The 18,901-nt window shown below is 18.4% G+C and overlaps 2 protein-coding genes across 2 annotated transcripts; both read left to right on the plus strand.

Annotated features, from left to right (window-relative positions):
* Positions 1-3,424: 3,424 nt before the first annotated feature.
* MKS88_003453 (PIR protein) lies at positions 3,425-5,299 on the plus strand (the record flags this gene model as incomplete). The annotated part of the gene is made up of 3 exons (XM_067216544.1): positions 3,425-3,448; positions 3,585-4,964; positions 5,135-5,299. The coding sequence occupies 3 exons, from the start codon at positions 3,425-3,427 to the stop codon at positions 5,297-5,299; spliced, it is 1,569 nt and encodes a 522-aa protein (XP_067073181.1).
* Positions 5,300-14,900: 9,601 nt separating this feature from the next.
* MKS88_003454 (PIR protein) lies at positions 14,901-16,163 on the plus strand (the record flags this gene model as incomplete). Its single annotated transcript, XM_067216545.1, has 3 exons — positions 14,901-14,903; positions 15,069-15,896; positions 16,020-16,163. 3 exons carry the CDS (start codon positions 14,901-14,903, stop codon positions 16,161-16,163), a joined length of 975 nt encoding a protein of 324 aa, XP_067073182.1.
* Between the last annotated feature and the right edge of the window lie 2,738 nt (positions 16,164-18,901).

The following is an 18,901-nucleotide window of genomic DNA, read 5'->3' on the forward strand; positions in this document are numbered from 1 at the left end:
TGTGGATTATTTTATTTCCATGAAGCTAATAATTATAATATAGATGTTTTATTATTCTGATTAAATTGAGTAAAAATATATGTTATACATCTAATGAAGAACTCAAAATCGTACAATATATAACAAAATAAGATAGAAAAAATATTTTTTGATTTAGAATTGTAATAACTACGTGAATACAATAAATTTATTTAAGGCTCATATATCTTTAGCTTGTAATATTATTTTATTTGTATATATGTGCAAATGATCAAATGAATATGATTATAATTAATTGTATACTTTTATTGAATTATCTTGTGAAAATTTAACCATAAATATAGCATTTGATTATTCCAAGTATATCAAGAGATATGCGAATGAATGTTATACAAACCTATAATATATTTAAAAATATGAAAGGAACTGACTAATGAGGCAAATAAATTCTTTAAATAAATCATCTTCATTTCATAAACATAAATTTTAAATGAAACACTTTTTCGCATTAAAATAACACGTTCTTTTCATTATTTACCATTTAAATATTTTTTTATTAAAAACGTATATTTCTTTAAATCGTTTCTACTGTGTATGAGTTCATTCCTTTATGCCTGTGATATGTTGGTATTGAACTACTTAGGTGATAATAGAACTTAGTATTTGTTACATACGAAAGAATAGTAATAACAACTTAACCATTATGACGTTGAATTCAAATTAAGAATATTAATTTCATATTATAAGAATTTAATTTAAATTTTAATAATCCATAAAAATGAAGTATACATTAAAATTTTATTAAAAAATAATTTAGTATCAATTAAAATATTTCATTACATTTAAAATATATATATATGTCTTTTATATTTTTTTAAATTATGTTTGAATAACAATCAATTATATGACATATAAATAATATTATATAAATATAATTGTAATTTTAAGTGTAATATAAAAATACATTATAACAATAACCATTACTAGTGTATCTCACCATATATACTTAAACTAATATCCATATACTTTATATACTAAAAATGAAGTTATTTTTCTTTTAATATATTACTTTACAACAAAAATTATTATCAATAGCAATATATAACATATGATGAAGAGAAATCAAAATTACTCAAATATATAAAATTTGGAGTTTTCCTAAAAAGATTTCCTTATTAATATAATATTTTATTCTATAGCATATGAAATATTTGATGTTATTAATAAACATACACAAATTTATTTAAAAGCAAATAAGGAATATCACAGCAACCCTTTAAAAAAAAAAGAAATAATCTTATAATTTTTCTCAAGATCTTCCAGTTAAAGTGAAAAATTTTGAGCTTAAATATTAATTAAATTATTTCGTGATTATTATTTATAAGAATATAACATATTTAAAGAAATAAATAAAAATAAATGAAGATTATAATATTAATATATATATTATAATTATTATATGAACTCTATAATTACAACTTATTAAATATATAATTTAGATTATTCAAAGCTCTAATATTCCAGTTAGTTTAAATAAATAATCTTACATAATAATAAAAAAAATTAAAAAATAATTCAAGGAAAATATACGGTAATCAAAATAATTAAAATATTTTATAGTATTATGTGATATTTATCACAGTATCATCATTTAATTTTGTATTATCTGACTATTAACAAAAATATTCACGATAATTATTAGAGTTGGCTATACTTATGTTTAAATAAATATATAATATAAAATATATATATTATAAATGAAAATTATAATATAAAACTTTTTAAAAATATATATATATTTTTTTTCAATCTTAGAAAAGTTATGTAATAATTATTTATTTATTTTTTCATTGAAGTCTTATTAAGAATATATGAATTTATACGTATTTATAACTTGTTCATAAGTAATTATTATTACTATCAAAATAAAATATTATATTTATATGGTAAAATAAGGAGCCATATTAATCAATAATATAAGCAGAAAAAAAAAAAAAAAAAAAAATAAAATAATTAAATAACAATTTTCTTTTATGTTATAAAAAAATATGTAAAAATAAATTCCACGTATATATATACACTTGAGATTTAATAATTTTTTTATTTGTAATAGTTTTATTATATCATGATAATTCTCTTAATCCAATATTGCAAAATTTTATATATCTGTTTTATTAAAACTTTTTATAGAAAACAAATGCATCCAAAAGCATAGGATAATATTCGTTAATATTTTCTTAATTTATTAATATAATAAGATATATATTATTTAATTTATCCTTACGAATGTGTAAAAATACAAGAAATATTAAAGATCATATATAAATTTTGTAAAATAATGTTATTTTTCAATATTATTTTAGTATATATTAAAAATATATTGTAATTATATTTTCAAAATTTAGTGTATGTATTTAAATTATATTAATTCTTTTTCGGGTAATATTTGAAATGATATCTTCATTATAATAGATAAATAGAAATACTTTTATTCTAATTTATGAAGAAATTAACATCTTAAAATATTTTTTTAAAAAATAATTCATGTTATTGTTTCATTTACATATAAATAGATAAAATAGTTTTCTATGAGGGAACTATGATATAGTATAAAAAATAGAATGCTTACTTATGAATTATAGTGGAATTAACAAAGGTGAATAATTATTATTAGAGTTATAAAAGTTACCTAAAAAATTCATGGAATTATAATTAAAATATGTATATTAAAACGGATAATTTTGATCATATTAAAATATATTTATTTGTTACGTTTAATTAGAATTTTTTTTGTACTAAGCCTTTCTCATTTACTTTTAATTTTTGTGATATGCGTTTTATTAATGTTGCTAATATATGTATGTTTTATTATATTTCTTACGATAATATAAAGATAATTTTTTGAAACGAATGATTTTAAATGTAAAAATGAAGGAATTACTTCAAAAAGAAGGAAATTTTGTAATTTTATTAGGTATCAGTAATAACCCATATTAAAATATTTAATGGTGCAAAAATGTTTAAAAAAAAATAAATTTAAGTATTAAAATATTAAAATTCCTACATAAAAATTGTAATTTACTTTTTAAGTAAATTCTGTAATAATGATTTATTATATATATTCATATAATATAAGGTTATTTTTTAATATATTTCTTGTTTTTTATTATATTTACTATTATATTGTTTCAATTTTAAAGTTATTCCGGTTCTAATTATAAATATTAATGTAATAAAATACCTATAATTACAATTCATACGATAAATTAAATTGGGTGATATGTTTTACTAAGATATAAATTAATATATATAAATACTAACAAATAAAATTCAGAGAACAAGATTTTTAATACATTGTTATTATTTATGCTTAAATATTTATATAGAATAATTTTAATTATATCATATAGTTAACTTATTATAGAATTGAAAGGAAATTATGGAAATGGAAAAAGAAGAGGAAGATTATGTAAATTTTCATATTTATGGAAATATTAATTTATTGACCTTCAACTTAATACAAGTTTTTACATAAAAATGTGAAAATACATTCGTTATAAATATTTACGTTTTTATATAACTAACATTATCTATTCTATTTTCAGGAAAACATTTTAAAAGTTTTACCTTCATATAAGATATATACTGAATTGGATGAGGAGGACAATGATGGAGAGTATAAAAATTTTTGTAATAACTTTAATTCTATAGAAGACAAATACAAAGATGAATCTATTAAACTTTGTAAAAAAGTTGCAAGAAATTTAGGTATTTTGTCTAATGTACGTAATTTAGAAGATTTCAATATCCATTGTTCATATTATAAATTCTGGATATATCGAGAACTATGGAAAATTCTTAATAGTATGCAGAATAAAGATGTAAATGATTTACCTACTAAATTTGATAATTTACAAAAGTCTTTAAATGATTATTATAACATTCGTACTTGCAATTATAAATTAGATCAAATAACATTAGAAGAATTGAAAGAAAAAAGTAAAGAGAAACATTTGTATGTATATTTCACAAATTACGAGAACATAAAAAGTAAAGATATTTGTAATAATGTCGAATATAGTAAATATAAAGAATACCTTACTTCCATCCTTAATTTATATAACATAAAAAAAAAGACTTGTTGTAATTCTCGGATATCTGTGTGTCCAAATTATTTTTTGAATTGTGATGAAAAGTTAGATCCGAGTAAAATATTAGATGAATTAAATTCTAATCATAACAACTGTAATGGTCTAAAAAGTATTACAACTGAGACCATTGCTAAGGAATCTGATACGACGATATCTGATCCTGAATTTTTGAATTCAGTTTATTTTACTAATTGTCCTTTTAAGGATAAAGAGAACCATTCTTCGTGTACATTAATTAGAGGATACATCAACCCCCCTAGTAGTGAAATTGCAAATGGTAATAATTCCCATCAAGAGACACATATGAGTTCTATTGTGGGAGCTGATAGTTCAAGATCTAGTACATATTCAGCAAAACTTCTATCTGAAAAAATTAGAAACAAAGGAGGTTATAATATTCCAGAAGAACAAGATAAATTGTCATTGAATCGAAGCACAGGTAATGAATTTAGATGGAATTTTGCAGATGGAGGACTACCCTGTAAGTCTAAATCATCAGAGGGAGATAAATATGGACTGTGTGAATATATGGAGGAATTGGTTGAAGATGATTTTTTTATAAAAAGAGAAGATTCTATAGGTTACAAGTTTAAGATAGGAGAAAAATGGTCCCCCAAAGAAATGTTAAGCTCAGTTAGGAAAAAGAGGCAGAATATATCAGGAAGAACTGTACCATTAGAATTAAGAGATTTAAGAAGAGCACAAATATTGAACCCCAGAAAAATACTCAATCATGGAATTATGAGTTCATATGGAGAAGCGTTTCCTGGAACAAATACTGAATCTAATATATTGCACAATACTTTTTACCGTATTTCTATGGCATTTGCTTTGGTGATGGGAATAATATTTATCTTTTTCCTTTATTTTAAAGTAACGTAGAAATTCCTCTTTATATTATAAATATATTATAAGTTTCAACTTATAATGCATTTTATTAAAAATGAAATAATTGTAAAATAAATATATATATATATGACTTACATTTTTTATTTATTCATTAGTTTACTCCCTTCGGATCATGTCTAGGTAAAACTAAAAAGAAGAAAAAAAGATATAGAACTAATTTTGATGAATTAAATACGCAAAGAATACCAAGGAGATTCATAAAACGTACTTATAGAAATTCTAACAGGAGGAGATTTAGTGTAGTAAATATAGAACAATAAACTTAATTTCATTAGTGTTATGTAGACTAACAAATGATTTAGTTTGAAGATATTAAAAAAAATACTAAAATGAGAAAAACATATATTTCCATTAAAGAGCCATATTTAAAAAAACCAAGAAAAAAGGAGGTATAGTTAAAATATATGCCTTTTTGTTTTTTACTTTTTCTATTATTTTGTATGTATATTTTTTTATCTTTTTAATAATATTATTGAACGATGTTTTTTATAATACTTTTTTTTTATTGATTTTTTTTTTTTAAATAACCATAAAGTTATAAGGCACTATTATTATGTCTTATATGTAATAAAATATATTTGAATTTGATATTTTGTAAAAATTTAAGGTTCTCATATAATATGAATTACAGTAATATGTTGGTAGAATATTTTTATTTATTTTAATTATACTCAAGAAATAGTCTAATAAGTTTATTTTATAATTTGATAAAGCCTTAAATAAAAGAAATATATAATAGTTATATATAATACAAATATAAATTTGAATTCATATATGAAATGAATAAATTTAGTTAAAGTAAATTAATAAATAAAATAGTGTCTCGATATATTTTTCAAATTGTGCCGTTAATGTAACTCGTAAAATAATATTAATTATATTAATTTATATAAAAAAAGATAAATAGAAAATTAAAATTATAAATTATGTTATCATACATGTACAAATGTTTTAAAATCTTAACAATTATTATTTATTCTTGATTTATCTTATATTTTTGGTAAAATAAAATACCATCTGAAGAACATAGCTTTTATATATATAAAAGATGAAGTTAATGAAAAATATAAACTCTATACCATATAATACTTTTATTATATATATATATTTTTTTTTAAAGTTGTATAGTGAAGATGTTAACGGTTTTATTAATATATATCATTTATTAGAGGAATATATTATAAATAGTAGTGACTAAATGAATTAAAAAAAGTTCATTATTAAAAATATTAATACAATTATTTGTATCAGAAACGAAATAAAAATACAACAGGACATACTAAGAATTATATATAGAAAATAAACCATGTCCTTAAAAAGTTATATATTACTATTTTTCCATAACTTATTTATAGATAAATTGTTAAATGAAGTTCTATCAGAAATTATCATATAAAAAAATTTTCATTATTCAAACTTACAATATTAAAAATTTTTTTTAGCTTTATAGTTATAGAAAAATTATATATAAAATAAAAAGAAAGCATTTATAAAGAACTTTAATGTAAAAATTAAGAAGATATAATAAGCAGTCAATCAAGTATCAAAATCTAGGGGAAAATAATATTTTTTTTAACACTAATATAAATAAAAGTGTTCATATATTTGATTTATTAATATAAATCATTTAATTTTGTTTAACATATATCTTTCGTTTTTAGCTTTTAGTATTTTAAAAGAACTTACTAAATTCCATTAATTTATTACACATTTTTTTTAATATTTCTTTTTTTTTGTTTGTAAATTTTCATTTAATAATTTTTTATATTTTTTTTATAAAATTCGTTTATTTATTTATTCAAGGTTACATTACCAGATTATATGAGTTATTAGTTATTTTAAATGAGATTATTTCACTATACTCCCTATGTGTTTATGTTGTATATATTTTTTATAACCATATTAAATTTTTTCAATATGCACAATATATTTTATGTTTTCAAAAAATATACATAAATGTTATGTTGAATAAATTTATGAATATAAAAAAAGATTTGTAATATATAAAAAAAAAATTTTTTATTAATTTATTTTGTAAAGTAATTCACTCGTTATATATTTATGCATTTATAAATAAATTATGTGTACTAATTATTAACTAATTCTCGATGCATTAGTAATGAAAATATAGAAAAAAAGAAACAGCACTACATTATTGAAATTTAGAGTAATAGGTGAATTATACTTATTTCTACAAAATTATATATATAAAGTTTTACGAGAATTCATTAAAATTTTTTTTATTATTTTTATCTTTTCAGATTAAATATAATATAAAAATACTATAATTAATAAGAAAATATATGTTTTTACTTTTGATACTTAAAAAAAATTCATATATATAAGACTTCTACAATATTTCATTTAACTTGTTAGTATGATTTAGTATTACAATATCCTATCTAGAAAAAAGAATATTTTTAAGATTTTACCAAAATATTAATATAAATATGAAGAAGATACATCAATAATATATCTATTTATTAGATAGTGCATGTTAAATATATAAATTATCTATGGATCAATATATTACGCTTTTTATATAATAATACGTAATTGAATTATTATAAAAATACACTTAATAACTCTATTCCGCAATAATTTTACTTATTCCATAATAATTATTATAGTAATTATATAATGATTAAAAAAACTTTAATGTAGTTTTTCTTATAAAAAAATGTAATTATTAGTTAGAAAAATAATTACTTGTTTAATTATTTAATTTCGAATAATTATAAGAATTTGAAAGTGAAATGATATTATACATATAAGAAAAAAGAAAAAAAATTGTTGATTTATATTATATATATTAAGTTACACATATAAGGAAATATACATACTACATTATAAAACAAAAAAAAATACAATTAGTATTTTTTTTTATAAGATTATTAAACTTTAAAACGACATATTAATGATATATTAAGGATTTTTTTCTTTTTATATTAATATTTCTTCAATATATATATATGATTAAAAAAAAAAAAAAATTGAGTTTAAAAATATTTATCTAGTAATAAATGTGTAATAAATTATGCATAATTAAAAGTTATAACTTTCAAATGTTATATTACAAAAATAAAAGTACCTTTTAAATTTACATTTAAAATATATATATTTTTTTTAGATATGTTAACGTGCTACATATTTGATTATTTTAAATATAATATAGACTATGGAAACGTTTAAATATATATGTTTTAATTAATACAGTGCTATAAATTATATAAGAGAAAAACTTGTAAAAAATATTTTTTTTCCTGTATAATTACTATTATTAAATAGTTATAATATTTTATTAGCAAGCACTTTTTCCATAACTAATTTTTAATAATATTATAATTATTTATAACAGAACTTCATTAAAATTACTTATTATTTTCAAAATATAAAGTGCAATAGAATACCTATATTTTATATGTTCTATGTGCTCTATAACCTCATTATATAGAAATACTGAGAAACCATATATATTTTTCTTATATTGAAATGGATTAAAAATAAAATTATTTAATTACTCTATTAATTTATATATTATGTTTACTTATAAATGAATTAAATTTATATTTTCATTAAAGTTAGTTTTTTGTAAATTTCCTTTATATATAAATAATATAATTAAATTTTAAAGTTGCTTTTCTAGGCCATTTTTGTAAATGAATTATAGATATATACATTTTGTTAAGTTCAACAAATATATAAAAATTTTTTAATAATAAATAAAGTTTCCTATATCATTAGGATTATATTATATAATTGTCAATTTTATTCATATTAAATATCTTTAAATGTTAAAGATCTGTCTAATGGAATAAAAAATCTAGTTTCCCTTTTTAATTAAGATTTGTTCGTTTATCGTTTTAAGTTGGATATGTCATTTTTATCATGATATGGTATGATGATTTTATTTAGAGATATTTATATTATTCATATTTGTTGTGCTTTATTTATATTAATATTTGAGTCACTATGAAATTATTTATCCTTTTTGATACTGAATATTTTTTTTTTAGAGTAACATTAAAAAACTTTTTGTATGTGAAAAACAATATTGATGAAAATTCAGCTACAAGAACTTATAGATTACTCACAAAATATAAGCAAGTAAATGATTCAAACATTGCATGTTTAAAATAGGATATGCGAAATATCGATGAATATAAAAAATTGTGTACATCTAATAATGCCAAAGTAGAAAAAGGAAAAAATAAAAAAACCAAATCAGTGTTTATTAAATAATATAGGAGGATATGGATAGAATAGGAAAAGTAAATCTTCTGTATATAACAGAAAAAATACGCATTTTGAAAAAAGATTGTTAGACAAAATATATTATAAAAATAAAGTTAAAGATTTTATGAAGTCTGATTTTTTGTTTTTAGTAAATGATGTAAAAGTAAACAAATATGTAATCTGTGCTATAACAAGCTTCCTTTTAGTAGATGTAATAATAGTAGCTTTTTTATCTCTATTTGGTTATATAAATGTAATTTTTAAATTTGAATTAGGATAGAAGGATGGAACACAATATTAATTTCGATAGTCGTACTTATGCTTATAATATTACTAATTTACATCCACAGAAAAATAGTAAAATATGGGAAAATAAAATATTTAAAAAGGAAAATGCATAATACGGTATATTCATCTCCCTGAAAAATATTCTTTTTTGAAAACTAGGTACGTTAAATTCTTATGTGATATTTCAAAATATCAAGCATATCAATAATTACTTAAATCTGATGAATCAACGTGCATGTATCTAGTTATTTTGATCCTCAACAGTATAAATGTAAACTTTTATTTTTATTTGTTAATTTAAATGTTATAATGCCTTTTATTTCTTATTTTAATGAATTTCTCTCCATGGAACTATATTATGGTTTATATATATACTTCTCAATTATTCAAGATAATTTTAAAACTTATATGTATGAACTTTAAAATTAATTTATAAAAAGGCACAATTTATATAATTATATTTATATACAGTTCCTCTACGTATTAGTTACCTTAAAATATTGTTTTAATTTTATATTTTTGTATAGGAATTATTCATTATCTTATTCTTAAATAAAGTAATTCTTTATTTTTTTAAAATTAAAAAAGAATGTGTACTGTTTTTTATTTTGTGAAAAAAGTTTTATGTATTATGCATAAATATAAACATACTATATAATTAGAAAAAACATAATATTTATTTTATGTGTTTTATGAAAAATAAGTTATAAAATGTAATTGTACAAAAATTTCCTAATATGTATTTAATTTTTTTTTTTTAAGAATTAAATGTTATTTTATAAATATATAATAAAATAATGACTTATTTAAATATGATATATTTGTAATAGTGCACTATGTTTAGTATTTTAGGCACTTATAATTAAATGAATTGTTAAAAATATATATAATTTTATAATTTTGTTTAATTTTGATTTTATAAATATAAATATTTCATTCAAAAGGAGAAACATTTTATATTTTGAATTATAATCAGTAAAAATCATATTATTTGAATATTTCATTGTTCCTAAAAAAGAAAAACATATTATTCATAAAAATTTTATTTATTTATTTGGTTACTATAATTTTTGTTTTAATTTTTATTATTACGTTGTAATTTTATTTCTTAAGTACAAAAATTTATTGATAAGAACAACAGATACATATAATTACGAAAATCGCGGTTATTTAGAAGTTATCCCGTATGTTTTTTTTTCTTATCATGTTATGATTGACATGATATATTTAAATTATTTAGAAGAAATCTTTCATTTTTATAATATATATGAAGGAATTAATACTTATAAAACTGTCTATAAGATCCAGGACGCACCTATAAAAATATCTAAATAAGATTTATTAACACTGTTCTAAAATTTGATAGATATGCATAATGATTATAATACATACATAACCAAAAATATTATATAATATATTAGCAATTATGTATTGTGAAATAATTAAAAAGTATTATTACCTTAGAAACAGTTTTACATTTTTGTGGTAAATATAATGCCTTGCAGTGGCAAAAAATATATTAACTCAGGTAACTATAATAAATTATTAATTATCAATTTGTGTTTTTATAATACATATAATAACTTATATTTAAGAAATATGACGATTTTAACAAGCGTTATAAAAATCATATACCAACTATATAAAACCCTTATAAATGGGATAAAAAAATAGCATTAAACAAAAGGAAATACAAGGAAGTACTCATTTTAATCAGAATTCATACAAAATTATAAATAGTTTCATTATTATATATTATGTGCAATATTAACAAAAATCCTATTTAAATTACTAGTAGTGCATAACAATTTGTATTATAAATTTTAATAAAAATTAGCATAATATAAATATTGAAAATATGGAAGTTCTTTTTTTGAGTTATATTTTATGCGGTTTATCTCATATAAACTTGTATAAGCAGAATTAAAAAAGTGGTGGTAATTTAGATTTACATATGATAAAATTTATATATCCATCAAGAGAGAAAATATAAAACAGCATAATAATCCAAATTATGTAGGGTATCATTTTTTATGATACTTTCAATAAAATTATAAGGAATAAAAGTAATTCATTTTTTACGGTTTCCATTACGTAAATGGAATTTTAGAAGGAACAAATTTGCTACTATAAGAAAGAATATATAAAATGGAAACATTTGATACATAAATTATAAATGAGTAAATTGTATAAATAATATATAGAATGTTTGTAATATAAAATAATGAATGTAACATTAATTTCATAATTTAATATATTAATGAATAATGAATATGAGGATAATTAAAAAAACGTATAAAAAACGAAAAAAAAGGAAATTAAATTTTGTGTATAGTGTTTATATGTTTATTACTTGTTATTTAATGAAGTAAATACTGAAATTGATTATGCAAAAAAAATATAATATTGGTTTTTTGTATAGCATTAATATGATCATTATTTTAATGAAATAAATGCTTATGCACATAGCAAAGGATGATGTATTGATGCTCTAAATATATATATGAATAAAAATATTGAAAAGTACACTTTCATACAAGGTATGATATTTAAAAAGAAACGATTAATATAATAAATACTCCATAAAATTAGTAGTAATATAATTTATTTAATGAGTTCATTAAATTATAAATATTATATTAACTTAATTATTTATATATAATAATAATACCTTAAGGATATTTAATATTCTGTATGAATTTATTTATTTTAATATTTATGAAAATTTATCTTACAATATGTTCGTACGATAAAGCGCAAAACTTAGTTGAACAAAAGTTATTTGTAATATACATATGTTTTAAGTAAAATAATTATACTATATTTTTTCTTTTCTTTTTTTTTTTTGGTAATTTATTAATTCTGAAAAAGTACATTATTCATTGAATAATGTTATTTATTGCACGAATAAATAATCTTTTCATATATATATATATTAATTTTGAGTTATTTTAACACACTAAATTCAGTGACATAATCCTTTAATATATATATATGTATTTTCTTTATATAACTACATATTAATATTTTAGTGAAACATTATTGATAATTTATAAATAATTATAGCTATAATAAAAAATATATAATAACTTTTTATTTTATTATTAATGTATATAAACATAAATAAATTTTTTTTAAAATTCGTTTATGTTTCTACGCAGAATACGGATATAATATATGAGAAATCAGTATTGTTTTAATTTGAGGAAGTACTCTGTGCATTTATTATAGTAAAAACTGATTCTTTTTTTGTCGAGTATGAATATAAAGGAAGAATCGTTATTCTTTATTTTATACAGGAAAATTTATAAGTACTACTTTAAGAATAAAATTTTTTTTTATTTAAAATAACCGAAAAAATAAAATAAAAATATACCAGTAAAATAATATATAGTAATTCCTGTTTTTTTTTTTGTTCTTTAATCTCATTTATATATATAATGATTTTTATAAAACGAGACACAGTTTGTAGTGTAATACATATATGACGTTTGTGCACATATATGTTAATGATAAATATTAATTGAATTTTCAAATGATAAATTAATCTTTAAACTATTAATAATAATATTATATAATGTTAAAGGAAATATATGTAATTTAGAATTAATTTAAAGGTAAATTGTTATAATGAGATAAAAATATATTATATATATTTTTTTTTTAAAATGTTACTGAACCTTAAGCAGTTCAAGTGAGGGGAGTATTAATTAGTGCTAGAAATAGTTCACGTATAAAATAGAATGAATTATTTATAAATAAATGTTAGAATAAATATATACGTGTATAATCTAACTAAATTAGTATTAGTGCTTAAAAATGTATTATTGTTATGAATATTTAACTTTAATCGAATTATAAGAAAAAAACTTTATATTTATTTATGAAAAATAAAAGTAAAAAAAAATTGATATATAAAATAAGTAAAACATAAATACTCTATTTTTATTTTAAGTTAATTATTTTTGATATTTATTGTCTTTTCTGAATGATCTTATTATGATATTAAAAAACAGTACACAATTTTTTTTATCAATAATACATACTAAAATATGGAAAATACATAATAAAATTTAAAAATATAAGTGTAATAGAATACTATTTACAATATTTAATTAAAATTTTGCTTCTGTTTTCGTTATAATATAGGAGTTAATTAAAAAAATACTAACAATGCAAAAGGCAGTTCATTCATATTTTTTATTGAAAGTTCATATTATTTATTTTTTTAAAGTTTATTAAAAAAAAAATGTAATATAAGCATTTAAAAAAAAATATATTTAAAAAGTTTAAAATAAGAGATGTCATTAGTAGTTTCATTGTATAGGGGTATAAGCATCAATATTAGATATAATAACTTCTATTAGTGTTCTATTCTTTCCTAACTTACATAATAATAATAAAAAAACATACAATTAAGTACAAATATACGTAATAACATATTCGTTAATATAGTCATATGTGTGATAGAAAAATTTTATAGTAATAGTAATATAATACTGATAATAATTGAGTATAATACATATATAAAATGGAGAGATATTGAGAAATTATTGTGGACTTCGTAGGAATATATTTTTAAAGATTTCTTCAACAATGCAGGGATGAATGTATAATATATATATATTTTTATTTTTATTATAGAAATATTTTTCATTCTATAATTTAATTATATATATAGAAGATTTTTCTTTAACAAAATTATATCAATTTATAAGGAATGATAATTTTTTTTTAAATCCATCACTATATACTGTATTATTATTAACAGATAACTATAGTTAATATAATGGAGATGAATACATTCATAATTACTACTTGCCTAGTTAAAAAAACAAAGAATTTTATAATTTGAAATAATTTTCTAATGTAAATAAAATGTATAATAAATATAAAGAATGAAAGAAAAAACATATATTTCTAAAAGGATTATACATTATGGATACATATATGGAAAAGGCTCCTTATATTAAAAAAGTAAAATGTAATTGCAGGAAATGTGAACTATACGCATAAAAGTACTTTTTATAAATATATATTTCACTGTTTTTTATATAAAATTTATTGTTTATTAATTATTTTATATTACTCTTATATTTTTATTATTATTAAAGTTTGCCATAATATAATCACATAATTGAATTTTTAAGATTTTTACATATTTTTAATTGAGAATTATGTTAATACAAGAAATATTCTATCATTTATTAAAATTAAAATAAAATAAGTGTACTTATAACTTGTATTATAATTGTTTAAACATAAAAGCTTATTTGTCGTTAAACGTTAGTATTGTACCCGTCGTATACATTTAATCAATTAGGATAAATCTTAATAATGGTAGATACAATATATATTTTTTAAAAAATATTATTATATATATCTTTATTTTAGCATAGTATAGTTTGTCGAAACAGAAAAAATATTTTTATTCAAATTAAGGAGTTATTTACTATATATATATATATATACATATATATATTATATTTTTTTATCAATCGTCAGGATGATGTAGGACTTACTCTTCCTTCTGCTCTTAATTATAAAATTTTAGATAACAAAACTGCTTATTACTCCGATGATAAATGTAATACATTAGTTGATGTTTTAAGTGAATACAATGGTGTTTTTGACTTTTGTGAGAAATTTATAGGAATCATCGAGAATTTTAATAAACTGACAATTTTTGGTCAATTCGAAGATGATTCTTGCATAACTGTAAAGTTCTGGGTATACGATCGTTTATTTAAATTACCTATTAACAACACAAATGTTAATGATATCAATAAGGTTATACTTAAGCTAAAGGAAAACATTGATTTGGATACAATTAAAGAATGTAATATATTTAATTTTACATTTTCGAAGGAAGATTTTTATAAAATGAAAAGTTTGTATGATTATGCTACAAATTATAATACAATCAAGGAACACCTTTATGGTAAAAATTATATATGTAATCAGAATTTGAGAAATTATATTGATAAAAATTATGAAATATATATCAATGTAAAAGATAAGTGTAATAGTAATGATACAAGAAATGATGAATATTGTACAGTATATGATTATATTAAAAAGGTGTTTATAAATGAAAATTCTTCTTTATCATGTAAAGTAAAACACTCAGAAGATGACGTTAGTGAAAAAGAACAACATGTAACACGAAGAGATGAAGGATTAGCCCCAACATTAAGTAACTTAGGTAAACGTGATGAAAAGATACCTGGAATTAATGTCATAACAGAACTTGAGAAGAATTCTGTTCCATTTGCTAAAATTATTGTTGGAGTTATTTTTCCACTTTTGGGATTTTTTTTCATTTTGTATAAAGTAAATACAAATTAAAAATAAATATAAAAATACTGTACATTAATAGTGATAATATATTTCATTAAATGTTAATAATTATTAACATAAAATATTATATATTTTATATATTTAATTTCTAATTAGTTTACTCCATTTAAATCATGGTTAAAAACTAATTTATTGAAGAAAAAAATAATTGAGGATTACGAAGATGAAGAATATACACAAGAACCTTTGAATGAATGTTATAGTACGCGTAGACGTCATGTACACTACCATCCTTTATGAAATACATAATAAATAAATTAACAATTAAAATTAGTTGAAGTTGCACGTGGAGCATAAAGTTGTATGAAAAGGTGAATAAGATTATATATTTATTGTGTAATCAGATATACAAATAAATTAATATATATAGGAAAATATTACATGGTCAAAATAAAAAGTATGTTGAAAAAAAATATTAATAAAAGAATATTATTGTTGAAAAATTTTATAAGTTTAGCAACAGTTAAAATAGGGGTATATCAATATAAGCTATAAAGGATAAATCTAAAAGGGTTAATTCATAGCACAAGCTAATTTAAGGAAATATATTCGTTCATGAAATATTGAGAAATAATATAGATTACCTATATACTAAGAAATGTAAAAAACTAAATATATATCGAGACAAAATGGTATAGAAATATTTTACAAAATAAAAAAAGAAAAAGAAAAAGATTTTAGAAATTAGACTATATTAATAGGATTGTTCAAAATAAATAGTGTGGTATATAGTATTGCATTGCAATTTAAGAGAGCATATACAATTGATATATTATATCAATAAAGAAGATAACGTTTTAACTTATATAGAGAATTGTAATTACAAGAATAGAAAATGTTAAATTAGTAATTGTTATACTTTTTGGTTGTTAATTTAAATATAAATCAAGATAAAATTAAGCAAGAAATAAAATATTTTCAGTTATTAAATTTAATAGAATTAAATACATTTTTTATATAGTAATATGACTGAATTCATAATTTAAAGTAGTAAAAAGAATAATATGTACAGCTCATTCAATAGGAAGGTATGCTATAAATAATTATTCTTATAATATGAAATAGGTACGTTCATCAGATCATATCATATATTATATGTCAATAGAAGTATACAAAATAAAAAATAACATATGTGGATATATATATTGTAATTTATTCTATATAAAAATAATAGTTTAATTTTTGATGTAACTTTGCCAGATATAAAACAATATATAACACAGATTTTTTTATAAATGTATAAATATAAGTACTTAACTTATAATAAAAGGTGAAATAAGAGAAATTGTAAATATAATTTAAGTAATTTTTATTATGTATAAATTTATAAATAAATTTTCTATATACAGTATGTTAAATATATTTTCTTACTGAACAAAATTATCATATAAAAATTGGAAAAGTATTCGTTATCGAAACAATTTTATAAAATTCAACAGAACAATAAAATTTAAGTGTTTTTATTAATAAAAAAGTTCATTTTAGTTGTAACGTTATAGAAAAAACTAATGTATATATTTTCTAAAAATTATTAAGTTCTTTTTTTGTTTCATATGAAAAGTTTTTCTAAACATAAAGACACTCCATATTAAATAAAAAAGTATACAATTATTGTGTTGTAAATGTATCTATATACTATATATATATTTATATTGTTTATTAAAAATATATAATATATAGACAAAGAATAAATGTACATTAATAAAATATATTTGATAAATATAAGCAATATATTATTAAAATTCATGATGATATATTAAAAGAGAAAGAAGACAATTTCAAAAAATTTAAATAAAGCATAGATTGTATAAATGAATACAATCACTTATATAAAATAATTAACACAGTGCTTCATTTACTGATGAGCAAAATACAATAATAGTGTAGTTATTTTAGAATAGAATACAAAATTAGTAACGATTAAAATTTATATAATCATAGCAAATATATAATATAACGTACGTATATTAGTAATATATAAGTATTAAAAAATCAATAAAATATTAAGAATCATATTTTAATCAAAAATTGAAAAATATAAATAATAGTAAATATCATATATTAAGTTAAAAGTAAATTTTTCATTATAAAAATATATAACCAAAGCCATACAACAAACAAAATATATAAATAGCTGTAAAATATTAGATAAGTATATATATAAAATAAAACTTTAATATTTTATTTTTTTAATTAATTATTTTTTATAAGAATAATTTTTCTTAGAGAAATTATTATCAATTTAATATTATATTATTTAAATAATACATAAAATATATAATATTTCTATAATTATCATCGTTCTCAAGATGACTCAAGGAATAACGTATAAAAACCTTCGGACATTCATATTTTTGCTTTTGAAGGTACACTTCATAAAACATCACTTTTATTTCTTTTATATGAGTTGCATACACGTTGTAATTTAATGTGTAATTTCGAGAAGCATTTATTTATATATGAATAAAATATAAATAATTTGCTATATCTTTAATAATATTTTAATAAAAAATATCTATATATTAAAGAATTTTCATACATATATTATTTAATATTTTATATATTGACATTTTGTATTATTTATTAATATTATTTTATATTGTAAGATATTCTATTTAAATGATATTTTATTTTATTTTTTTTTTTTAAGTTATTTTAAATTCTAAAATTATTATTTTAGTAATTTTACATTAATTTTATTTAATTTTTTTTTTTTTTTAGTATTAAAAGCTATAGCACTTCATGTAATTATGTTCCTATCTTTAACCAACATAAATATGCATATAAAAAAGTTTTATTTAATGATTAAAAATATTGTTTAAAAATTATCAGATAAATTAGTATAATTTTAAATTTTAGTAATATACACGGTATATGCTTAATTTTAAGTAATAAAAGATGACAAAAATAAATTGAATGATACCTACTTTTATGATATTATTAGATCAATTAAGAAAATTTTGATTTACTTTACTTTT

This window comes from Plasmodium brasilianum, chromosome 10 (genome assembly GCF_023973825.1).
Source record: "Plasmodium brasilianum strain Bolivian I chromosome 10, whole genome shotgun sequence".
NCBI lineage: Eukaryota > Apicomplexa > Aconoidasida > Haemosporida > Plasmodiidae > Plasmodium > Plasmodium brasilianum.